Consider the following 26,022-nt stretch of genomic DNA (forward strand, 5'->3'; position numbering starts at 1 on the left):
GCAAAACTCTTCTTACCCGGCCAAGCGCGAAAAATTAGTTGTGCGGAAATATCCACTTTTACAGTACTCAGTAACAAAATAACAACAATCATCTGAGGTGTTTATCTTTATTCAAGTTAAAAACACATTTCAATGTGAACTATGAGTACATGTATGAAAATTTACGACTGAATCAAGAGCATTTCTAAAAGAAGTCAGACCGTCTAATATTCTAATATTTTCGGGGAGATCATTGAAAATACTTATGCAAGTATAAATACATCCGTGTTTCAAAAAATTTGTCTTAGGTTTTTCGGTTTGAGGATATTGCATGCATTTCTTAGATAATGTGCATTCTGTTTTACTGTAATTTTTTCACAAAGAAATGATGGCAACATCGATGTTGTATTATATGCATGTGACTCTCCACAGAGAGGAGCTTTATGACAGGGGACCTCCCCACAAATGAGATCTCCATCAACACGGTGGGGACCAACTCAATCGAGATCATCTGGAACGGCACCACAGATGTGGACCAGTACCTCGTCTACTATTACCAGGAAGATGAATCCGTGATGGTGGCGGAAGTCCCCCTCAGCAGGAACCTGAACCACCGGCTGACACTGAGTGGCCTGGAGTCTGGCGCCAACTACATCATCAATCTGGTTGGCCTCGATGAGAACCTGCAGGAGATTATGGGAGCAAATTTTATGGCTGAGCAGTATACAAGTGAGTGCCTGTTTGTTTTTATTGATGTAGAGAGAAGATTTGTTTGATATATTTTGGGGGAAGGAGGGGGGAGGAGAGGAGGTTGGGTTATTTTTCCTCCCCTTCAGGTGCCTAGCGAGATTTCAATAATTACTCAGATGGAAATTCTCAATATTTTCAACATCTGAAACAATTGACAATCTTAGCTTTGTACAAAGAACCGTGGCATTTCTTCTGCCCCATCATGAAAGTGTGCAGTACAGAGTAGTTTATCAATTATGGCCTTGGCAAGAACTTCAAAATAGATGGGAAGTGTCGGTACTAATACATTTCCATACTAAATGCAAGATACAAGATAGATTATGCAATATTGTGAATGTAAATGGTCAATATTAAGTTGTGTCAATATCTGTAGGTCACAATGTTTTTGAATGGATTGTTGTGTAGTCCTCTGATGAAAAATGGAGAGAGCAGTTACAACAATTACATGTAACTCTTTACATTGTATATGCCATGGTGTAAAATCCCTTTGTGCCACATCATTCTTAGACTGCAACATATAGTCATGCCTTGGGGAAACAGGTTGTTTTTCAGGTCTATATAACTTTGTTAGATTTCTGTTTATACCTCGGACATGTATTGAGCATAGTTGTAGAGAAAATGCCAAGCTTTGCTTTGACGTAAATTGTATGACAAATCTATTACAGTGGGGTTTTTTTTTAATGGCCAGAAGCTCCATAATTGTGAAGGCTTGATTCTTCACACAATTGTGACAGAAACCTGGAATTAATTTGTAAATCAGTAGGAAATACACTGTACCACTTGATAGTCAATCACCACCATACATTAAATGCAAGCTAGATGTGACAGGAATGGAATCATGAGAAATGCTTTCATTGTACTGTGGCATTTGCAGATTTGTCAATCGGTTTAGGCAAGTTTGTGCTTTTGAGCAGAATATGCAAACTTGGCATGCCGTTGACTAAGTCAGGGTTGGGAACGTGGCACATAAAGAGTTAGTAGGCAGGTGTAAAACCTTTTCCAGAGCATTTGTCTCACAAACTGTGTGTCTTTACCCTGCCCCCTTGCCCCGGCCCCGCTCCCCAGGGCCCAACCCAGTCAGCAACCTCCTCCTGGACCCACAGGGCAACATGGTCAACGTCACGTGGACCGCACCTTCCACCACTTTCGACGGCTTCCGGGTCTGCTGGTATTCTCTCAATGAGACACGGGAGGAAGACCTGGACCCCAGTGAGAGGAACTACCTGTGGGAGGTCCCCTACCCAGATGAAGAGTTTGTCATCTCCGTGGCAACGTATGTCGAGGAGGAGGAGGATGGTGATGTCCTACTCAGCGAGAAGATGACAGACTTCATAACACTGAGTGAGTAAGATGCCTACCATCACAGAGAGACAGACAGACAGACAGAGCTCCCAAATAGATATTCAATATTTTGTTGAATTATTCTTTCATTATTCTGTTTTCAAAACTATTTACCCTTGACACACACACCAAAAAAATGTAGGTAAAAGTAATTCTTCGTATTCTGTAAAAGACAATTTTGTCGCAACAAATGAGCTCAGCAGTGCAGCAGCAGCATAATATCAGCGCTCATGACACACACTTCACCAGTGATCTCATTGTCACATGTACAGACAACTGCGCCACACTCGGCAAGTTCATGGATTAAGATGATCTTCATCTGAAACACTGTTAAAAACAAATAACATATTTTGAAAACAAACATAATATTGTCAAATGTTTATTATCATTATTATTATAATTATGGTAAAAGAAAATCTAAACAGGGCTGAATTGGCATTAGGGGTCATTGTCACCGACTGCTAAATTTTGACTGTCATGATGACGGTTTGCAAATAAACACAAGATGACCCCATACAACGTTGTACCTCCGGGTACCATGTGGTGCATCATATGCTGAGTCTGTGCTCAATCTGATTCTCAGTCTGGCTCCCAAGGCTTTTTCTACAACTTATCAATGCTGATATCACCTTTCAAAGGATATTTTACCCTGGAAGAAATATATTGTCTTTGTTGTTATTGAAGGAATCTAGTAAAGCAGAACAACATGCATCTTATGGTTAACCCATTAGTCGCTGAAATATGCAAAACTGCCCGCCATATTACTTCCTAAAATGCCTGAAACCGCCTGTCTGTTTTTGTCATTGTAATTAATTGTTTGAAACATTTTAAATGCTCAATGCAGCTCAGACATCTCCGCTGGAGTTTGGTGAGATCACTCCTTACCGCATCCCCGTCTCTTGGGACATGATTCCGGGCATCTCAGAGTACGTCCTCTCCTACGAGCCTGCCGACGGGGACGAACCCGCCTCGCAGATAATCAACCAGCCAGTCGCATCGAGCAACGGCCTCTCTCGCATGTATGCAACTAACTTTACCGGCCTGACCCCAGGTCGAACGTACGTCTTCACCCTCGAGTGGCCATTGGCTTTCCGTGTCCCTACAGCCGCCAGAACAACAGGTGTGTAGGAGTGTGTCTTTGTTGACTGTCCGCCTGTCAGAAATATCATGATTATGATGGTGATGATGTGATTTAAAGTAATTTATTTTGAATTGTCAGATGTGGTATCTGAGTCTCTGTGTAACTAATTGAGTGTGGACATTTGAGCGCATAGGGGCTCATAGGCATCAGTGGATAATTAATGGAGGAAAATTGATTATTCATGCAAGAACTTTTCCGTGCCTTCAACTGTTATATGTGAGAATTTGCAGAGTAGCTGTTTATTTCTCTCACTTAGGCATAATTAATGACATTTTCTTCCTTTTTTTTTTTTGTCTGTGTGTGTATGTGTATTTTGGCAGTCCCACTGCCTGTGTTCAATGCGAGCCTCAGCAACGTCACCTCCTGCTCTCTGATGATCACATGGTGCCTACCAGACGGGGACTTTGACAATGTTTCCATCAGCGTGGAGCCCACTGCCGACGTCTCAGTCACAAACGTCAGCGGGATGGGAGGAGCATGCCGCCAACAGCAGGTGGTCGAACTCCGGCAGCTGCAGCCGATGACGAGCTACAATGTGACGGCCGAGGTGGTCAGTGGAGACGCAAGGAGCGAGGCGGTGATGGTCTACGCAGTCTCAGGTCTGTCAAGTGTGGTTTTTGCCTGTGGATGTTTGTGAGTTTGAGTGTTAGTGTGTCTTCCTGTTGATTGATATTACCATCTGTGTGTACATGTGTGTCAGAGACTCCAACCCCAGCACCTTCTGATCTGGAGATTCTCCCGCCTGAAACCCCTAGCAAACAGGAGACTCCAAGTTGAAGTGCGCGAAGCACGAAATTCCTTGCAACTGGGGTGTAGTCTAGGGTTCTAGATGCTCTCTCGTGCTATCTTAGGCTTATTTTTCATCATACGATATGGCAATAAGTAAGAAATCCTTTCCAACGGGAGACACAGAGCCAGGGCAGGAGAAATCAAATCTCAAGCAGGAGAACAGGAAATTTTGCAAAAATGGGCTTTTGGCGGGAGATCTCCCGTCGAAAGCGGGAGAGTTGGAGTCTCTGGTGTGTGTGTGTGTGTGTGTGTGTGTGTGTGTGTGTGTGTGTAATTGTGTGAGTGCCATGGCCAGTGTGGGGTCATGTTCAGTACTGTGTTTTCAAACCTGAGCTGTAATTGTACACACCAACCTGTAGATGAGATTGTGGTTTCTGAATAGATCAATCCTGCAGATGGAATACTCACATGTCCGTCTGTGTGAAAGAGCAAAAGTGCCAGGCAGTGTAAAGAATGGACTATTCTGTTTTTTTGGTTGTCATATTCCACGATGTGGTGCCTCAGTGATAGCAAAATTGTGGACTTTTTCCTGTTTGATTCATAGAGATCGTGTATTGCAAACTTGTTTGTTTCTTTGCATCAGATACAAATCAGTCTTGATCTTGTGATGAAAATGATAAAATGCTGGTCAATTTTCCTCAGAGTATTGCAGCAGGATGCAATTGGAAGTGAGGCGAAAGATATCTAGGAGCATAAACTGCCTCACTCTGTAAACATAGAGGTGAGACTAAGGGATCCAAAATAGTATCCTTCCCTTTTCTGCAACATAAATGTTCAACATGACCTGCAAGATTCTCTTGCTTCAATCAGCTTTGCTGCAGTCTCTCCAGTCACCCTCAAACTTGAGTCACAGATGCCCTCAGGTGTTAGGTCATAAAAAGGTACAGCTGTATATTGTCCAGAGTTATGTGCTGAGGTCAAAGGTTGAAGGTCACTTGTTGAAGTTAGTGTGCATGACTGTCTGTATTTTCTCTTTTTAAATGTCGGTTAGAGATGAACGTGGTTGTCTCCATATGTCATATGATGTCGAGACACCCAAGTTCATGTCTAACCAACTTTCCCTGCCAAATTCTTAAGACAAATAATTTTGCATTCCCCTTTTGTCCATATGTGACCTCAGTGGGGTCAAAGGTGCTCTCAGAGGATCTATTCTTATAGTGATGTCCATGGTAGCATGCTGATGAGGTCGTAGACCAGTGAAGCTCAAATGTTCAGGTTTATCTGCAACTTTCTCTTTCTGTTTTGGGTCTTGTGCATGAATTTTCGAGACCGTGACGAAGTATGACCAAGCTTCTGTGATAGGTGCAGAATGTAAACTTACAATACATGTTACACTGTATTTGCAAATATGACTGTTCTAAGATTTGGTCATACATATCATGTACGGAGGTGCATGCATTGTGTAAGTGTGTGTGTGTGAAGGTGTCACATGTCTATAGCAAATGTCATCATGTACGGTCGACTTTTCATTTCTAGCTTGCTTAGCTGTCGACATGAAGACATTTTCCTCTATCTCGCCAAACCCTCTGCCAGTACCTCAATTATTAATGAATATGATGTTGTGTCATCGAAATGGGCATTTCCTTAAGCATCATTTTTAAACCGTTTAGTTTACAATGTATGACTGGCAACTTTTTCTCTTCTTGAAAGTACACACTGCTTTGTGTTGTTCATTCAGCCATTAAGTAAAAATCCATCAAGGTGTGCCAAGTGTCACAAATAGGCGGACAACATCTGGTAGGCCTACAGTATACTTACATTGTATCTGTAATGATTAGATATGTTATAGATAGAAAGCATGCTGCTCTCAAACCATGTTTAAAATAAAAAGGACATTGCTTCAAGTTAACTTTTTATAGGGAGCCAGGAAAAGGTCTTAATCTTTGTAGACATGGTCCCTACACTGTTTGTAGTCTATTCATATGCACTGAAACAATTCTCACCAGTAATATGTGACCGTGCACCTCAAAACGAACATAAAGTCGCACACACTGATTTTGCGTGAGGACTGAAAATAAGTGAAATGGGTCAGCCTAGACGAACTTGAATTTTTCATATTTTCTGAAAGAGCGGGTCTCCTTTTACATTATGCTAAAATTTGGTATCATAAAACGGGTAGGAAAGTGTGTTTTTAAGCAGTTTATCTCAAACATTTTTGGTAGAATATTGCGATTAGGTGTGTCTTTAGAATCCCTTTTTCATTTCTGAAAAACCTTGTCCACACTCTTCACTTTCAACTCTAATAACTTTTGAAAGGATAGTGCTACTGCTTTGAAAGCTGGCATTAATTATGGACAGAATGTTTTAATGAGGCATGCTTAATTTCAGTTTAATCTGATAATCCCATCATTGTTGTTACTCTGGTGGTTTACTTCCTGTTTTTTTGTCCCATTCATTGCACAGCCAGGACGGTTTAGTAAAGATTAAGCGCTTGAATAGACACTGTACTTCAGAGCCTCTTTTCTCAGTTCACACTTTTCCTGAGTTTGTGCTTTCTTTCCAATATTTAGATAGGTTAGGAGAGTCCATTTGATTTGAGTTATACATCATTTTAAAGCTTAAAGTCTGCTCTTTCAGAATATGGTCTTAATTAAAAATTCATGTCTGGCGACTTTTTGTTTGTTTTGAGGTGCAGAGTCACATATAATCTTTCTCTTCATTTTGATGGAATGCAGAGACCCGAGGCGGAAATATTGATGTCCTTTATGTCAGCACTTCCATGGTGAATATTTCCTGGTCCCCAGTGGTGGGGACAGACACATTCTTTGTGGACATCATGGGGCCGTCCAACAACATGACCAGGAATGTCACTGGAGTCCGACAGCTGTCCATCGCAGACCTGGAACCGGGAACGCAGTACACGATTACCGTCCGCTGGGACTTTGTGTGTGACTTGCCCTCAATCCAGCCTTACACAAGTAAGTTTCATGAACACTTTGTCCATTTGCCGACTGTATATTCGCAGGAGGAGTGGCAATGAAGATGTGGCTCATGAGGAAATTATGGTTATTTTCCATGTGGCTTGTTGGATATGTTGTGTCAGCAATGTGAAAGTGATTGCAGAAAGAATAGCCATGAATTGAGCAATGACAGTCATGCAGGAAAATGCTAAAAACTTGTTCTGATTTTAATGATTACAAACAGTAGATAACTCTCATTTTCACTGCATTGCATTGAGGAAGTGAGGTTTGAACAAAGACTGGTGTTTGGAAGTGCAGTGTCCATGTTGATAATCTGTGCAATACATTACCATGTACTGGATTTATGGACTTTGAGCTACAATACAAAATATGTGTCTGTGACAAAGTTGATTATCATACACTGTATTTGTAGTTAAGCTTTTCTGCGCAATTGTGAACATCATTCCAACAGTGACAAATTTCTCTCATTTTTCGTACTCCCACTGGAGTTTCTTAGACAATATAGTCATTCTGTTACAAGCTGTGATCAGAGAACGGAAATTCTTTCTTAACTCTTTGTGTGCCATGGTGTAAACTCCCTGTGGTGTGCCATGGTGTAAACTCCCTGTGGTGTGCCATGGTGTAAACTCCCTGTGGTGTGCCATGGTGTAAACTCCCTGTGGTGTGCCATGGTGTAAACTCCCTGTGGTGTGCCATGGTGTAAACTCCCTGTGGTGTGCCATGGTGTAAACTCCCTGTGGTGTGCCATGGTGTAAACTCCCTGTGGTGTGCCATGGTGTAAACTCCCTGTGGTGTTCCATGGTGTAGACTCCCTGTGGTGTGCCATGGTGTAAACTCCCTGTGGTGTGCCATGGTGTAAACTCCCTGTGGTGTGCCATGGTGTAAACTCCTTGTGTGCCACATTATTCTGAGATTGCAATGCATGAGTGTGATTTAAAAAATGTTCTGTTTGTCAAAGTGATCTGATGTTCTATAAGAGGTCGTATGTTAGAAATGCGGTACAGGAAAGTTTTAGAGAAAACTGCAAGCTTTGCTGTAATGTAAATGTGACAACAATTAAAGGTGTGGCTATCGTGATGCTTTCAATGCACTGTGACATGTTGTGGTCATCAATCCGTATGTGCACTGTTGTGTGTATGAGCATATTATAATATGTAAAGTAGCAGGCATGCCGTTGGCAGAGTTGGTGCGTGCAAACATGGCTCACATACAAATGTAGTGTTCAGAGAGGAATAAGGAGCCGCTTGCAGTATAATGATGACAGGAATCTCAAATCTTTTTGTTCTGCCTCTTTTTCGTTCTCAGTACCTTTCCCCCCTCAGAACATCACCTTTGAAGATGCGACTGTCGGGTCCATTACTGTCTCCTGGTCAGATCCCCAGGAGGGGGCATGGAACGAGTTTATGGTGACCTACGCGGCTGGCAGCGACATTCCTTCCCAGATATTACCAAACCCTGTCGGAAACATGGTCACAATTGACGATTTGGCTCAGAACACAGCGTATGTGATCACTGTCCGTGCTATAGCTGGTGATCGAGAGAGCGAAGCCATTACGCTATCCGCCAGAACAAGTACGTAGAGCACAAACATTTTGTTTATCGTGTCTTGTATCATCCTGTGCTTGGCCATGGGATATGGGAAAAAAAAAAACGAACAAAAACAAATTTGAAGATATTGAGTGTACATTGCAGGTGACATTGCAAAGACAAGCCGTTAAAAGGATGCTAATTTGTAGGGACTTTGATACAGAGCATTTCTCTGTCTTTCTCTCCCTCTTTCTTTCTTTCTTTCTCTCTCTCCTTCTGTACATGTGTATTCATGATGTGCTCTATTTTCTAGAATCAGGCTTTCAAAATCATTTGATATGTTAAAATGAACTTTTAATTGAGGAATTTTTCCATTAATTTGCCAAATATTTCTGAGGCTGTAAATTTGTCAGTGCTTATATATTCATAGCAGAAGATGTAGATTCCTAATCCTCTTCTTCCATCTCACCTCATATCTGCACAAGGTTATTCAATGAAATCTTTTCAGGTATACATGTATCTCTCCTAGGAATCCTTCTTTGACTTTTAAATTTTATGAATGATGTATTAGTAAGACATTTTCAAAAAATCAATTTGTGTCTTCAATCATTGCTTGCGTTATATCATGTTTGTTTGAATGTTATTTTGTCATTCATATTTAAATCAGGGGCCCAGGAGTCTGAGGAGTTGGCTGTGATTGGTCAGTCCCCGACAAGCCTCAACTTCACCTGGGGAAACACAACTAACCCCGCTGTTTCGGGATTCATCCTGAGAATATACGATGGTGCTTCATTAGCGATGTCTTCTGTGGAAGTTGGACTGGACACGCTGGAGGCAAGCTTCAGTGGTCTCACTCCTGGCACCTATTACCGCATCGAGCTGACCATCTTCCTGCCGGGTGTCATTAACAAAGTCGTCGATTCTATAAATGCCACCACGAGTAAGAACAGATTGTAGGATTCTCTGTTCAGTGATGTTGTTGTGGTTGGGAGGGTTGGGATTGGAAGGAAGTCTTTGTGTACCTGAGCCTTCTTTCTTTTATATTATCTTCATGTTTCCAAAGCATTTATTTATCATTTCATATATTTCCTTTGTGTAAGTTGTCAGTGATGTTTTCATTCTTTATTCTGCATCATTAAAATATCACAGAGTGAGAAGCAACAGAAATTGTCTGAACAAACTAATCTTTGTCAATCAAGTGACTTCACAGCTTCAGGCCATGGACATTCCGTGTCAAAGAGATGACTACAAACGCTTCTCAGATGGTGCACTTATCAATTTTCAATTCTATGCATGTTACAACGTAGTGATAGTTGCATTTTTTTTTCTACACTCTTTTCCTCTCGGTGAGATCTCACATTGATGACATATTTTTGTGCTTCCCTGAATGAACTCTAAACTGACAGTTCCGGCCGTTCCCGGCGAAGTGCGGTGCACATACAGCACTCAGTCCCTGATCAGGTTCTACTGGAACGAGACGCAGGAGGGCAACTTTGACGGCTACGAGATCAGCATCATGACCAGCAGCGAGACGGAACCCAGCGTTCTCGAAAACAGGGATGCGCAGGAGGAGACAAGGATGACTGCAGACTTCCTCGATGCCAACACGGACTACACCATCCAGGTGCGGAGCACACGGAGAGATCTACGCAGCGAACCATCAACTGAAATTTGCCCCACTGGTACGTACATCCTGTACATCCTGTCTTCAAGCCAAGAAGATCTGATATATATATATATATATATATATATATATATATATATATATATATATATATATATATATATATATATATTATATATATATGTATATTTATATATACATATAAATATATATATATATATATATATGTGACACTGCACCTCAAAACAAACAAAAAGTCGCCAGACATGAATTTTAAGTTAAGACCATATTCTGAAAGAGCAGACTTTAAGCTTTAAAATGATGTATAACTCAAATCAAATGGACTCTCCTAACCTATCTAAATATTGGAAAGAAAGCACAAACTCAGGAAAAGTGTGAACCGAGAAAAGAGGCTCTGAAGTACAGTGTCTATTCAAGCGCTTAATCTTTACCAAACCGTGCTGGCTGTGCAATGAATGGGACAAAAAACAGGAAGTAAACCGCCAGAGTAACAACAATGAAGGGATTATAAGATTAAACTGAAATTAAGCATGCCTCATTAACACATTCTGTCCATAATTGATGCCAACTTTCAAAGCAGTAGCACTATCCTTTCAAAAGTTATTAGAATTGAAGGTGAAGAGTGTGGACAAGGTTTTTCAGAAATGAAAAAGGGATTCTAAAGACACACCTAATCACACTATTCTACAAAAAATGTTCGAGATAAACTGCTAAAAAAACACACTTTCCTGCCCGTTTTATGATCCCAAATTTTAGCATAATGTAAAAGAAGACCCGCTCTTTCAGAAAATATGAAAAAGTCAAGTTCGGCTAGGTTTACCCATTTCACTTATTTTCAGTCCTCACGCAAAATCAGTGTATGCGACTTTATGTTCGTTTTGAGGTGCACGGTCACATATATATATATATATATATATATACATACATATAGAATGTCACTGTCATTCATTTGCATTTGCATATATATATATATATATATATATATATATATATATATATATATATATATATATATATATATATAAAACTTCATGATTTCTCTTTTTTTTATATGTTGGAACTACCAAACCTGAATTGGTCTAGATTTTTTTTTTCACCGTTGTCTTCATACATGTACAGTTTTACCACACAATTGTCAAGTACAAGCCCACATCAACACAAATGTTGAGGAGGAAGAAACTTAATTATTCAATGGAAAGATCATCTTGTAGCTTGTACCAGATAAGGTACACCTTTATTCTGCTGTAGGAGAGCACTAGCTAGCAAATGAATGACAGTGACATTCTATATCGAGCTTGCGTTATGATGTTTGCTACAAGAAGAATGTACATTGTATGTGCAGAGCTTGTTTATTTGGACTTTTAATAGAAACAATTGCTAACAGGCACCTAATGTTACATGAACATAATATGCTGCAAGTATTATTACCATGTATTGGAGGCAGTCCATTCAGAGATTTAATCTGCATGACCCCCCCCCCCCCCCCTCCTCTTCCTCCCCTTCTGCTCTTGCATTCAAACACCAGACCCAGAAGAAATAACCTTGACTGACTCGGGAGAGGGATCACTGGTCCTTCGGTGGACGACCACGGCTTATAGCGAATTTGAGGTGGAGTACGACCCCGAAGAGGGTCAGCCACCATCCCCAGCGCAGACCACACCACAAGTGCCCCGGGAGCTCTCCTTCACCAGCCTCACACCGGGCACCGTCTACCGCTTCACCCTCTTCGGCCTCTCTGGGGAAAACCGGACAGAGATCACAGGAATCACTCACACTTTGCGTAAGCTTGCTGATGCCTTGATCGCTTAAGTTTAATTTTGCCTCCGCCACAAAGACTGGGTTATCCATCTGTCCGTCTGTCTATCCAGCTGTAATCCATAATCAATGTTTGGATCAGTCTAACTTAAGAACCATTTTAGGTATCCTAATGATTCTTGGCATATGTATGTATGAGTGGACAAAGTTGTGCCTATCAACTTTTAGGCACATATGCAGAAGGTCAAAGGTTAAGGTAATATTCTTTTAAAAATTCACTCTTTCCTCCATGTCTTTGCAATGCCTTTAGATATTTATGTGAAATTTGGTGTATTTTTTTATTGCCAGATAAAGATTCTCTGGCGACAGTTTTTGGGCATGAGGTCAAGGTCCAAGGGTCAAGTGAAAATGCTAGAATTTTGCCTTTCTGCCCCATGTTTTGGAACTTAGAGTCTGCTCTTTCAGAATCTGCTCTTAACTAAAATCCCATGTCTGGCGACTTTTTGTTGGTTTTGTGATGCAGGGTCACAAATGTGTTCAACACCTCCATGGCAAACATACCATTGAAGTTTATTGCGAATTATGTGAAACTGTCATCTCACATTGTCAATACGTAAACTGTACCTATTGGAAGAAACATGCGTTATGGTGAAGGCATGTCCAGTTGCCATAGGAACATTTCTAGTCAGTCGTGGTCTTATCAAAATAATGCCTTCTTACAGTCATGCTAGGTACAAATTGTAGCAATGAGTATGTTTCAAATTCATATGCAACATATGACTTGAGTATGTCTGAATGAAGCGGCTGTGAAAACTCCCTCAAAAGATAGTAATCCAAACAACTTGGAATTGGCAGAGAATTGTGAATTCAGAATTCTCTGTGTGCTCTCATTCAAGATCTTTACATGTGGATATCTTCAAAGCTTGGTTTGAAAGCAGTAGGATTGAATTCGATGGTGATATGACTGTAATGTACATGGATGCAATGAACTGTCGTAACTACTGTGGGTTTTTGTGTGCCTCACACATGTAAGTCATTCATTTCTGATTCACAGCACCCGTGGCACCGACTGTCACCGTTCAAGCGCAATCGCCTGTCACAATTGTCATCATCATTGTAATTCCACCCAGAGGAAGGTAAGGCAGAAGGTCTCCAATCTCCGACTGGCATTTCAGGCTGAAAGACTTAGGAGCTATAACTTTTGTTCCCTCTGTCCCTCCGCCCCTCCCCTCCCCCCCCCCCCCCCCTCCATTGCTCAAAGCTTTATACTTGTGCAAGCATATAAACCACCACAACAACACAGTTTTATTTTTTGTTATTTCTATTAAAAGCTGAAACCTACATTTTGCAGAGCCAGTTGGACAGCATATGACAGGAAAAAAATAAAAATACTTCACAGTATTACCCAAATCCAATTCCTTCTATCCACAACTGCTAGAATATTTCTATTGTATCATATTATGTTTTACCTGTCTCTCTACAGTCATAGCACACTATATGTTTGTTTTACATGTTACTAAACTCAATGAGCATGCACAAAATCTAGTTTTCTTTTCTTTCATTGTATATGTGGAACCTGCAGTGCAAATTCAATCTGTGAGAGGGAGATGAGAGAATCAACTGATTTGTTGTTTCAGAGGCTAAAGACAAATAGAGATCGTCTTACAGTGCTATACTCTGTGCTGAGTATATTCTGGTCAGGGACTAATAGATCAGAGCACACTACATGTAGGCACCCTTGTCTGTGAAGAAAGAAGTGTTATTCACATTATTGTCTACCCATCTTGGGGAGAAGTAGCAGCTTTAGGGGTAGTATTCAAAGAGCCTGAGAGTTACATATTCCAATCTTGACTGTGCAGGGAACAGCACATTAAAAGATAAGAGACAACAACAAAAACAGTTTCTTTCACTGGTGTGATAATGAAGGCTAACACACTTGGGGTTGGCAATGTGCCCCTTGAGCTACAAATGAAAAGAATTATGGCATGATTTACTGTGATGAAGATTGCTTAGAATGAGAAAGATCCATAAAGATCAGTTTCAAGGTGAACAGAAGAGAGACAAGATATCTTTTTTATGATGTACGTAGTGTGACATGGAGCAGCTACTCTCATAGTATTTGAAAGTTGGAAGGAAAAAAAAAAATTGTCGGAATTCCTTCTTAATTCATTCAGTACCAAATCTGGGTGCAGCATGCATCTAATGTAAAGGAAATTACCACATCTTGCAGGCAGCGGCTTAACAAGGAGTTCTGTCACTCTTTGTCCTCCTTTGCAGATTTGCATTCTTCTTACTGAGTATCAGGAGGCGGGCACAGCCTCAGGGCAGCGGCACGTTTCTGCCGGGCGAGGGAGATTTCATCCGCCCAGCAGATGCCTGCCCTGAGTTTGTCTTCACTGACCTGGAGCCAGGCACGGATTATACCATCACTGTGTCATCGGTGGCAGCAGACGGAACGACGGAGAGCTCATCAGTTTCAGTGGATGGGACAACTGGTAACAATCCTTCTTTTCACACACATCCCCCCTCCAATTTTTTTCTTTCACACCCGCCAAGTACTCATACATAAAGTACATTCATAAACACATTATTTTCAAGGCAATTAACCCTGTTTTTTCATTAGTCTGAATGCAAAATTTAAATCAAGTTTCTTCCAAATGTGGTGATTTTTTCTTTTTTTAATGAAACCATGTTAGGCCAATCACAAGCTCAACCCATTGAGGATGAGCTGATTTTGCTGTAACATGCATTTCCCATGGATTTCTGCCAGAGTGCACTTGTGAGGAGTATTCAACAGGTTAGGGTGTTTGACCATCTTGTGTTGCTCAAAACTAGTGACACGTTCACGATATAAATGGTGAATAGACCTCCTAAACTTTGTAGAAGAGATTTAGCCTAGCTCGACTTGTATCCTCTGCTGCTGTGGTGGGTGCATACTTGGCTTAATTCTACTGCTGTTGTCTTTATTTTCATTACTAACATGATTTGTCATCATTCTCATTATTTGCAAACATTGCAGACCCATTGGTAAGCTCACAGATTTCCTTCGTGGAAGTCACAACTTCCTCGGTTCGTTTTGTATGGGGGGCGGTGACGGACGAGGATTTCGGTGCCTACATCTTGGATCTACGGGAGGGCACCAGTGGCAGCACGAGCGTCGCGACGGCGACCGTCTTCAGCAACGCCACGCGGCTTGAGCACACCTTCTCTGGTCTCAATCCCGGCAACCAATATCGGGTGGATCTGATCGTCAACAGCATGATCAGGCGATCGGCTCTCACTTTCACAAGTGAGTACAGTCACTGCCCTTGGGGGGCCCATTTTCAAAAATCACTTTCCAATAATTGCAACTGACAGTAATTGCAGTTATTGTATGGTCGACTGGCCTTTGCCCAGCACAACCACCATTTGGACTGCAATTATTCTAAGTTGCAATTACTGCTAAAGTTCTTCAGAACGACGCAGTATTTCAACTTGGTTTCTTTTTCTGATCGCCACTGACCTGTACATGTAATTAACTTAAGATCAATTAAAAAGCAGTTTTTGCCTGGTAGGTACTCCATAGGAAGGTGAACTAGTTCATGATGTGAGAAGATTTGTGTGCAATATACCCTTCCTTTGGATTAATGGGATGTGATGGTCAGCTACAATGAAAAGGCCAGCTGGAAGCAAGACATGTTTTCTGAGTATTCATGGACATGTACAAATGTGTACTTGCAATTTTGGCAAGACACATTTGCACAATGGCAAACATCTACTCCTACAACTCCTGACCACTGTGTAGTATCTGAGGAAGACCTACTTGATGTCAGTCAGGTGTAGGTCTGTCCTCACCTCACCTTAGTGTCGTCATTAATCCAGATTTGAATCGTGATTAATTTCTTCCACTGCTAACTCTTACATGTACTAGGTAGAAGCTGTTATTTTTGCAAGGGTTTAATTTTTGCAAATTTCACGAATCACAGTTTGATCGGGAATCTAACAACACACAAAAATGTCTTGATGCGCTTGGGTGATAGTGCATTTACATTAGTGTCAGCGCCAGTTTGCGTAAACGACATCTCGCGAAAATGTATATGACCTCTTCATTCATGAAAATATCTGTACCCGGAAATATAACAGCATATACAGTAACTTGATCTGTTCCTCCTAATTTTTGCCTACACAACGCAAACAACTCCATCACAGGCCCGAACCCGCCCACGGCTGTTGACATCTTCAACATCAACACCACGAGCATGACGGTCAGCTGGTCAGCGCCAAGTAACATCTTCGACGGGTTCCAGCTCTGCTGGGCCTACAGCAGGACAGAATCCGTGGAGCTCGGCCGCGACGTGAGGGAGAGGGTGCTCTCCGGACTGCAACCCAACCGCGCCTACCTCGTATCCCTGGCAGCAGTCGTAGGAACTGGTTCAAGCCAGATGGTCAGTGAGAAGATCACAAGGACAGTCATGCTAGGTGAGTAATGCATTCTTTCAATGTATGCCTTCCTCCCATTTCATTCTGTTAAGATTATTTTCTCATTGGTGTCTGATTGTTACAGATGCACCGCCAATGCTGACTATTCCATGAACTATCAGATGTCAACAGTCGATATGACTTCTTCTTTTCTTTCTTTACCTCCCTGTCAGGTGATGTGTCTGAAATGCACATGACATTGTTTGCAAGCTGTTCAAGTTCTACATACCTATGTACAGCTGTATTAAAAGAAATTACATTGTATGTACAGTGCACTCCCGTTATGACGCACACGGTTATAACGAAATTACGGTTTCAACGAAATAAAAATCCTGGCAGCAGAATTGTTGGCTCCATGCTTTTTTATTGTTTATTCATTCAGTTATAACGAAATTTCGATATAACAAAAGAAAACTGCTGGTCCCGAGGACTTCTTTATAATGGGAGTCCACTGTACTTGAAAGCAACCACAAACGCAAAAAAGAATAATAATGAAAGTAAATAAATCATCAAATGTGTGTTGATGCCCATACATATAGCCAATAAGATTGTACTCTTTGTTGACATAAAGTCAGCCGATGATTATTGGTCCTTCTCTTCCTTTTTTTTTTCTTTAGCTGCCCCTGTGACTCTGAATGCCAGTGTCACAAGTTTCAACTCGACATCGATCTCCATTGCTTGGGATGCTGATGTGGTGGTCGATGACGCCACAGGGTTCCGCATCCGTGCTGAGGCATCCAATGGAAGCACACTGCCTGATGTTGACGTTGGAAAGGAGGAGAGGGAATTCACGCTCACAGATCTCGTGCCTGGGTACCGCTATGCCATCTCCATTACCCTGCTGGGTTCGTCAAGGGCTTCGGAGGGTGCCAGCGTGGAACAGTACACAGGTACGTGGCATTGTAGGTCGAAGGCCAGGTGAAAACACCTTTCCATATGCAATTACATGTAGTATACAAATGAAAAGTTTATTTGCACAAAAAAAAAAATGAGGCCATTTTTCATGAAAATCAATCAATGTACATGTATGCTACACCATGTATGATTCAATTATATGTTATTGTGGGACCACATCTGCAGGTAAAATCAGTTTATGACAAAATGCAATGTACAGTAACTCGAATAATTTCTGTCTAAACATCAATGTTTTGTTGCACAAGCTGATAATTGCCATCCTTGTTTGTTCGCAAAAACCAATCAACACATCATAGATGTATCAGGTGATTTCAAGATGTCTGCCTCCATATAACACTTTGTTTTGCATGCTATGGTAGGCTTATGCATACACATTTCTGACACAGTAAGAAATGTGATTTGCACAATGTGCATGCCAAATTTTTTTATTATTGCTCAAAAATGACGAAGTCACAAAGTTCAGTCAGCAAAAACTATGCCATGAATTATTGCCATAATATGTCATTTACCATGGCAATGCAGTTTCCAATACATTCAAGAAGAAATAAAATGTCCTGCACATCTTCACCCTGAAACCAATGTGTTTGCTAAACTTCTTCAGCATCACCCCAAAACTGAGGAAGTAATTCGATTTGCACGTTTTGCCAAGCACTGTTTCTCTACCGCAAACAAACTCTTCAGATCTTCGTGTTGAAGCTTGACATTTCTGACCCTCCAATGTAGATATTTCTGTACTGATTTCTTACTGAATGATATCAGTTTGAAACTCTAGTGTCTGTTTTGAAACAATCAGTCTTGACAAGAAGAAGAAGGGCAAATATGTTTTGTGTCTAAGGATGAGACCTTTTGGTGCTCCATTATGTATGACTTTCCCAATTTGTTTCAATGAACTATTTGACAATGATTATGATCAGTTATGATCACACAGCCACGATCAACCTGGGAAAACAATGCGGAGTTGAAGTTCTCGAAGTTTTGCCAGTGTGACCCGGAAACTCCCTGCAAAGTTCTTGCGAAACTTCCAACTCAAACTAGGGAAATTTCCTTCACCCGCCACAAATTTTCTTAATAAAATTGTTGCTGTCTGGATGCATGCAACTGAAATTTCAGAGTTTATGTCACATGACCAATCCATTGCAGTGCCTCCAAAGCATGTAGTTACTGGGATGTACATGTGTGCATTGTTACATCACAATCATTAGCTGTCAGACTGCGCATGCTTTCTTCTATGTTGCGCATGCACATCAGTGATCCAAACTTTGAGAAGTGGAGCTTCCAAGAAGTTTTGGTGGCTGTGTGAACGGACAAGCAGATTTCATGAAGACTTCTCGAGGTTAAACTTTGCAATGTTTTGTAAATGTGAATGCAGCTACAATGTACATTGTATTGAGTTTGCCATCACATGATTCCGTCCTTACACTGTACACCATGTTAACCTGCAGAGCCAGAAAGTGTGTCGGAGATACGCATCAGACCCGCCCAGCCCTACCCCACCCTGACTTGGGACCGTCCGACAGGCAACGTGTCCAGCTATCTCCTGGAGATTGATTCCTGCCGGGACCCCGAGAGCATCACTGACCTCTCACCGATGGTGACGGTCAACTTTACGTGTCCAGACCCCGGCTCTCGGACCTGGATGATACGTCTAACCTCTCGGGCTGGTTACGGAATGGAACAAACAAAGAGTGAAGTGCTGGAAATTGATGCTAGTGAGTGCAGGCCCAGTGTTTCTCCCAATTATACAGTAATGTTGCTGTGGTTTATATTCACCTGCTTACAGTTTTGGGACGCATTGAGTGATGTGATAACTGTCAATGCAATTCTTGCATGGATTTATACAATGTATGTGCTCACTTTCAAATATCCAGTATGTGACCAGTATGACTACCGTAGCATGATATCCCTTTTTTTTAATGTGATTTCTACCAGAAAAAGTAACCATTTTACCAGTTATGAAAGATTTCAGAATGCTTGGTTAGTGAGATAATACACAGGAAAGTTTGTTGAACTCTGTAGTACATGTAGTATCAAGGGTAGCAGGTGACTTTATTGTGCCAATAAAGCAAAGAGACTTGTTGAAGAATTGTCTGTCTGTTCTGAATGCATTTTTACCATTCAAAATTTTAAAATGTGTATTCGTTTGTATAAAACAATGTCATTCTTTGCATTGCAAGCAATTAAATTGGTGCTCATGATGAATCGTGTTGTCACAGGTACCGCTGATACCACACTCTCCATTCTGGATCGTGGTGTTGATTCCATCAAGGTGATGTTTGAAGCCATGGCAGAGCTTGAAAAGTAAATTCACTTTAATATTTCTCTCCTTTTTTTGGGGGGGGGGGGGGGGGGGGGGGCAGGAGGGAGAGGGGAATCGGTGCCAGCTAGCATTTAGTCCCGTCTCAATTTGTGTCTGCAGAATGTATCAGACAAGACTGGAGAAGACATGGTTTCATCTTACACTCTTAGTTTAATAAGTTTACTTTATCAAAGAATTTATATTGTTGTACTATAAGTGCGTCATTCCAGTCCGCTCTGATGAGTTTGATATCATTTTTGTGTGTATTATATTAAGTAATGTAAATTATTGTAGAGTTTGTAGTTATGTTGAATGATATGCAAGATTATGTTTCGATATGATTATCATATGTGTAAGGCGCTTAGAAACCATGTATTAAGCGCGGTAAAAATGCTAATTATTATTATTATTATTATTATTTAATGAAGTAAAATTTTGCAAACAGAATCATTAATGGTAGCAATGTTATAAGAGGTAGATGTGTTATGGTAAATATATGGGATTTTGATGTTCTCTGTGGTCACGTGATACAGTGATACCAGTTGCACCCACATATTCAAAAGACCTGCCCGCAAATCGTCCTTAAACTTCCTACTTTCGACATGAAATCCCAAAGAATAAATTGTGCCCGTCGCATCAAGGTATTGTCTGTTATGATCACCTGGCAATAATGACTTTTAGGAGGAATACATTAGAGGTAATAGATTGGAGTCCCAAACATATTAGTCTGTAATTTTGGTCTTCTGTGACATAGTATTGTACAAATTTGATGCTGTCAAATGTTAATGTGAAGCTATCTTATATCCAAGTCCATAAACAGAAATCCAGAAGTTCAAATTAAGTTGAGCTTGCAAATTGTTTGACCCAAGCTATGTAATTCATGGGAGGGTTTGGATTTTGTTGTGTCTCCTGTCATGTACGTAAATCAAAACCAGTAACAACAAGGTCATTATAGGTAATAACCTTCTACAGTGGTGTTCACACATGCTGACATGGTGTGAACGTGCCCAGCAAGACATGCCCAAACCAGGTATCACATGTCACTCTTGAATGGTCCTTGTTCACACTTCACTTCGGCAGCGTGACTGTTGGCTTGCTGGATTGGACCGCTACAACAGCTGAACAGGTCTTCACGTGTAATGACAACGCGTCCTGCGCAGCCAATCACACCTTCTCTCAGCTCGTTTCTGGCTCACTCTACACGATCTACGCCCAGCCGAATTTCGTCTCAAATATTCTTGGAATTCCCATCACCACAGAGGCTTACACAAGTAAGGGACATTCAACAAGCATTTGCATATGTTGAAGTTTGGACCTACGTCTGTTCCGTGCTTGTAATTTCTATTAACGCCATGAAGGCTTTTAATTGATATACAAAACAAGTAAGGACTACTGTAAAACATGATATATTCGCGGCATGAATTTTTCGCGAATTGGAGCCGACGGCCTTTTTTGCGGCATGAAATTTTCGCGAACTGCCACTGGCACTCAATGCATATAGTGTAGACAAGAACTTTCGCGCGCATTTTAATTTCGCGAATCTTGGTGCTCGCGAAATTCGCGAAATTAAAATGCACGCGAAAATTCCTCGTTTTACAGTATTCAACATGTTTGCAATAATGATTTCATGATCAGCTTTCATATTTCTTTATGTGTGCAATTAAATATTGGTATCATTCAATAGTAGCATGTTTGACCTTGTGTTATGTTTTGTTATTTTTTTCAGTCTTTTGTCTGTGACTAAGCCACTTGAATGCAAAGATTTTTTTTTTTTTATATCCTTGCAGTCCCTGAGTCTGCTGTTGATCTGATGGTCACTGCCATTGGTCAAGACTACATCACCGTGACCTGGCAGAATCCTGCTGGACAGGTCGGTGACTACAATGTCACGTACGTCCCCGACAACACGACAAACGCACCGAGGTTCCAACTGGTCGAGGTGACCAGCCAGAGCGCCCTCAACGAGCTGTCGTTGACTGGCCTTGATGCGGACGTAGAGTACGTGATCACCGTTATATCGCTGCTTGAGGTGGCCGAGGGAGTGGTGGTGATGGGTGATCCTGTGGATGTTCAAGCTGGTAGGTGGACTCTACAAAGAGTGAAGCAATCTCATAATCCTCATTACGTCTGCCAAGGGAGGAGGTTATGTTCTCATTACCATTTGTTTGTTTGTCCGTGTGCAAAATAGCTCAAAACGTTGTGAATGGATTTGAATGAAACTTGCAGGAAAAGTTGAAAGTGGCACAAGGAACAGATGATTAAATTTTGGCAGTGATTCAGAAATCTTTATGGATTTGATGAATAATTTTCAATATTTTGGCAGGTTGGGTCAATGAACTTGGTAATTCAAACTGCATGTTTTTTAGGTTTTTATACACGCACTTAAGTGCGGGATGTTGTTTCTGCTAGGATGACGCGGCCCGTGCAGCCAAAGGTTGATGACATAACAAAAGGCCTCTATATTGGGAGAGTGGGCTACTTTCAGCATGCATATAGTGGAAATCACTGGTTTCTATGAAAGAACTATATCAGTGGTGGAAAACCTGCTTGGTGGAATTCTGCACTCTCAGAGTGCTCTTCTAGTTTATCTTGATTCTGGCCTTGTGGTGGTCAGCAACAGCCAAAACTTCCAACCAGCCATCACAAACTCATGGCAGTTACAGTTGTACAATGAATGTTATATGTACTGCACCGAAACCTCAACTTTTGTCGCAGATACATAATTTCCAATATGACAGAGTGACTGCGATGCTTCAGGCTGGGAAAATCCATGGTGTCCCACTTTATGTACTAGTTGGCACATGTTTTTCAATCCTGTGTGTCTTACTCTGCATTTATGCCATATATGTGAGTGCATGCACTCAGGCTCTGCTGCGGAAATTTGCCTATCACTGATCAGGAAATTATGATGAGGTAAACTGTACATGTGATAACTGCTGCCTCCAAGACAGCTACTGATCTTGCTTTTCATCTGCAGCTAATCATATATCAATGCTGTATTGTAGTCCAGGACCAGTAAAAATCACTGTCGGACCAGTAATTTTTCTGGAGATGGACCAGTAAAAAGTGAAAAAACTGGGTACCTACTGGTCCAACAGACAGGTTGGACCAGTACAAATTTTTTTTTTTTTAAAAATGGGTTAGCGTGCAGCCCTGGCTGTAGGCATGATGCAATGTGCTCTGAAAACTTTGTTACACATTTGTGTGCACTCACACACGCATGTAAAGTTTGTTGATAGTACATCCATTCGTATTGACCTTTAAATGAATACATTGCACATCTTTATCCCCATCCAGTGACCGGACTACAGGGTGGTTTCAACATCACAGACGTTGAAACAGACTCGATCAGCATCGAGTACGAGCTTGTGGTTCATGACCATGTTGACGAGTAAGAGATCATTTGCAGCATCATTTTTAGTGCTAAGTGTGATACAGTAAGAGCTTCTCACAGTTGACCCTGTTGTTTTGTTTTTTAATGACACACTTTCACCAGCCTCATGTGTTGAATGCAGAGAAAAACCAAAGTGAAAAAAAAGAAAATGGATCTAAAAAAAATGTTAAAAAACGTACTTACATTATATGTTAATTTCATTCTTCCATAACTGTAAGATTTTGATAGAAATAGGGTTACTGTCCATATCAGCCAAAAGTTAATCTTTTTTTTCCAGGCTGACTGGAAAATTGGCCCATAGGACTCTTTGTTAATGCTGTCATGCAGGACCACATGTAACTTTTCAATGACGCAGGGCCACAATATATGTAACTTTTCAATGACGCATGCCATTAATCACCAGCAAATTTCCAATATTCTCATTGTTGGCCGTGTTTCAGGAGGTTACACTTAGATCAATTGTGTGCAGTTACAATGTACCCTCTTGCTGTGTAGATTACTTTAAGAAACAGAAAAGAAGCAAGTTACAATGAGTTGAAAATGCCCTAGCATTATATGTGTAAGATGCCAGCTACCACTTTTACAATATGCCATTGTATGATACACAAAAAATATGTGTGTTCAAAGAGAAAAATTGTATGATTATCTATAAGTACATCTATGTACAAGTATTGTATTGAACATACAACTTGTAAAGAACCTCCAAAGAGGTGTATACTGTTGATCCGCATAAATACACTCATCCAAAGGAGATGCCCAAAGACTTCTCAACTCTATCAGAGCCAGCTTCAAGACTTTCGTGTACTATGGCAGAGACATTTTCATATGGTCGAGATAAAGAGGGTTTATCTCCAAATACTTCTCCTTTCTTTCTGTCATTCAGGTACGTGATCGCTTACAATGGATCTGGAATAGAGATGAACGTGACTAGACAGTTGAATGACGCAAACATGTATGAGATAACGGACCTCACTCCTGGCACTGAATATACCATCAGTGTGCGTCCCGTGTCACCACAGGAGTACTACAGCTCAGTCACATGTTGTGATGGCTAATTAGTTATTCCTTCTCAGTGGCAGATCTAGAGGGGGTGCAAGGGGCACACGCCCCCCTTTATTTATTGTAAAAAACAAAGTAAACAAAAAGGAAAAAAATTGTCTGTGTATTTGTGTTCTTGTGTGTAGTTGAAGGAATGTTTGTCATATGAAGTACTGTTTCGTTTTTCCATCTACATGTATACACACACATACATGTAAATATGCAGAGAAAGCGAATCTGAACTGCCCCATTGAAAGTGATGCTGCATCAATATTTGCAGTAACTACTGTGTTACGTGGATATCGATATGAAATACAGTTGTAGAAGGTGGTAAGTCACGTGCAGAGAGTTAAAGATGCGTTGAGGATGTGCAATCATTGATAAATGAAAGTCAATTTGTTTTTCCATAGCTTATTATAGAAACAGGACCGTCATTCCACTCTTTGTCCAATTTGCTAATTGTTATCATTATCCATTAAAAGTACCATCGCACATTGTCTCTATCAGCCGTGCAATTTTGTTCGAGCAAAAATTGATGCCACATATGGCTGATGCCACCAATTTCCATTGACTCAAAGTTTTAGTGCCATTGCACATCTCTGATCTGATGTCAAAATAAACATTTACCTCACGCACTCAACAATTTCAAGTGTGCTTTAACAGAGGCCAGTATTTTGTCATTCAATTTTGTAACAATGCCAACCAATCAGTTTCGCTTATGTATGTACACGTACAGGTTTAGCAGACTGGGACAGTGCTACTCAGTTGCCTTTCAAGGAAAATGGTTGTCATTTCTATGCTAAATTCAAGGATCTGTGTGCACAGCATCTGATGATGTCTGAGGTGTTGTACAAAACAAATAGAGCTCCTCTATATCACCTCTTGCAAAATTTTGTATTATCGCATTTGTGACTATATTCACTACTGTATACATGAACATTCCTTAATGTTTTTATTTTCATGAATTACGCCCGGCGGGTGCTATTTGCACATTTAAAAACACACGAAAATATTAACTCTGATCCCGACATGAATATGACATACACGCATACATTTCTGTGATCAGTACTGTACTCCACAATCGCATATGTAACCACTCGCCAAATTGTCTGGTAGTCGATCCCAATTTGCAAAAATTTAGACCCGTCAAATAAGTGGCGTATACAGTATTTTCATATTTTGTTACCTTTTTGCTGAGTAGAGATTCATTAATGAGACCTCAAGATTTCTTCATGCAACCCTGACCACTGTTTTACCCACAGTTCCCCTACCCCCATCAAACTTCCGCTTCCCTCACATCAAGTCTGACAGCATCCGAGTTGCGTGGAACCCACCAGCAGAGGGCGATGTGGACATGTACAATCTGACCTCGGATCCTCTTATTGATGGCCTGCCTATCATGCTCCGATCGTCGGTATCAGAGCGACTTTTCAATGGCCTCTCGCCGCTGACAAACTACTCCTTTACCATATCAAGCCTCCTAGGGTCCCTGGAAAGCAGTGTGGTCACCATCCGTACCAGTAAGGCATAGAGATGGCTAGAAATCCATAGTAACTTGATAAGGGTCTGAGCACAAGTTATGGTCCCTTTGACTACAAGCCATCCCCCCCCCCCCCCCTCTAGAATGTCCACAAAAATTTGATTTGTCACCGAGAGTTTTGATGTCAAAACATATATGCCATAAATGATGCAACTTCCGAGTCCATCCTCTATTTCATTTCACGAAAGATTTATCAAGAGGCAAACCTCTGCGTGTATGTAGAGACGGCTGTCATACATCTCAAGTGGGGGCCAGATTTATCAGTAATAACCATCCATATTGCACATGTCAACTGTACACACATAGATTGAAAAGGACTCCAACATGTCACTCATCACTGTATTCATGAGATACATATGATAGCACAGAATCCAATCACTGGGCAATATTTTCTTGGCGGGAGATATTATAGCTTATGATGGTAGCAACAACATTGGAAATGAGACATGCGAATAGGCAGTTAAATGTCCACATGTATTATTTGAATTACATCCACAGTAAGTCCTTCAGGTTCTAGTTTGGCAATGCTTAGA

The 26,022-nt window shown here is 41.0% G+C and overlaps 2 protein-coding genes across 2 annotated transcripts in view; both read left to right on the forward strand.

The window, feature by feature from the left end:
* The first annotated feature begins 422 nt into the window (after nucleotides 1-422).
* LOC139709137 (tenascin-R-like) lies at nucleotides 423-8,331 on the forward strand. The gene is made up of 7 exons (XM_071621101.1): nucleotides 423-708; nucleotides 1,795-2,070; nucleotides 2,915-3,190; nucleotides 3,532-3,810; nucleotides 6,676-6,918; nucleotides 8,227-8,272; nucleotides 8,304-8,331. Exons 1-7 carry the CDS (start codon nucleotides 423-425, stop codon nucleotides 8,329-8,331), a joined length of 1,434 nt encoding a protein of 477 aa, XP_071477202.1.
* Nucleotides 8,332-9,835: 1,504 nt separating this feature from the next.
* Nucleotides 9,836-26,022, forward strand: part of LOC139709147 (receptor-type tyrosine-protein phosphatase eta-like) — a 38,887-nt gene continuing 22,700 nt past the window's right edge. Inside the window, exons 1-14 of the mRNA XM_071621109.1 lie at nucleotides 9,836-10,130; nucleotides 11,619-11,873; nucleotides 12,903-12,984; nucleotides 14,126-14,343; nucleotides 14,868-15,137; nucleotides 16,037-16,306; nucleotides 16,924-17,196; nucleotides 18,664-18,930; nucleotides 19,435-19,519; nucleotides 20,598-20,788; nucleotides 21,305-21,595; nucleotides 22,815-22,908; nucleotides 23,795-23,955; nucleotides 25,212-25,469. Coding sequence (XP_071477210.1) covers nucleotides 9,836-10,130; nucleotides 11,619-11,873; nucleotides 12,903-12,984; nucleotides 14,126-14,343; nucleotides 14,868-15,137; nucleotides 16,037-16,306; nucleotides 16,924-17,196; nucleotides 18,664-18,930; nucleotides 19,435-19,519; nucleotides 20,598-20,788; nucleotides 21,305-21,595; nucleotides 22,815-22,908; nucleotides 23,795-23,955; nucleotides 25,212-25,469 — 3,010 coding nt within the window. The remainder of the gene's footprint in view (nucleotides 10,131-11,618; nucleotides 11,874-12,902; nucleotides 12,985-14,125; nucleotides 14,344-14,867; nucleotides 15,138-16,036; nucleotides 16,307-16,923; nucleotides 17,197-18,663; nucleotides 18,931-19,434; nucleotides 19,520-20,597; nucleotides 20,789-21,304; nucleotides 21,596-22,814; nucleotides 22,909-23,794; nucleotides 23,956-25,211; nucleotides 25,470-26,022) is intronic.

Source organism: Diadema antillarum, unplaced genomic scaffold, assembly GCF_040938485.1.
Source record: "Diadema antillarum isolate AM-2024a unplaced genomic scaffold, OU_Dant_1.0 scf00000037, whole genome shotgun sequence".
In the NCBI taxonomy this organism is placed as follows: domain Eukaryota; kingdom Metazoa; phylum Echinodermata; class Echinoidea; order Diadematoida; family Diadematidae; genus Diadema; species Diadema antillarum.

What these genes read in the sequence shown, in the direction of transcription:
- LOC139709137 (XM_071621101.1), top strand. Translation starts at nt 423, where the DNA reads ATGACAGGGGACCTCCCCACAAATGAGATCTCCATCAACACGGTGGGG. An exon ending in TATGGCTGAGCAGTATACAA is followed by an intron (nt 709 to 1,794) that starts GTGAGTGCCTGT and finishes CCCGCTCCCCAG; the next exon opens with GGCCCAACCCAGTCAGCAAC. An exon ending in GATGGTCTACGCAGTCTCAG is followed by an intron (nt 3,811 to 6,675) that starts GTCTGTCAAGTG and finishes GATGGAATGCAG; the next exon opens with AGACCCGAGGCGGAAATATT.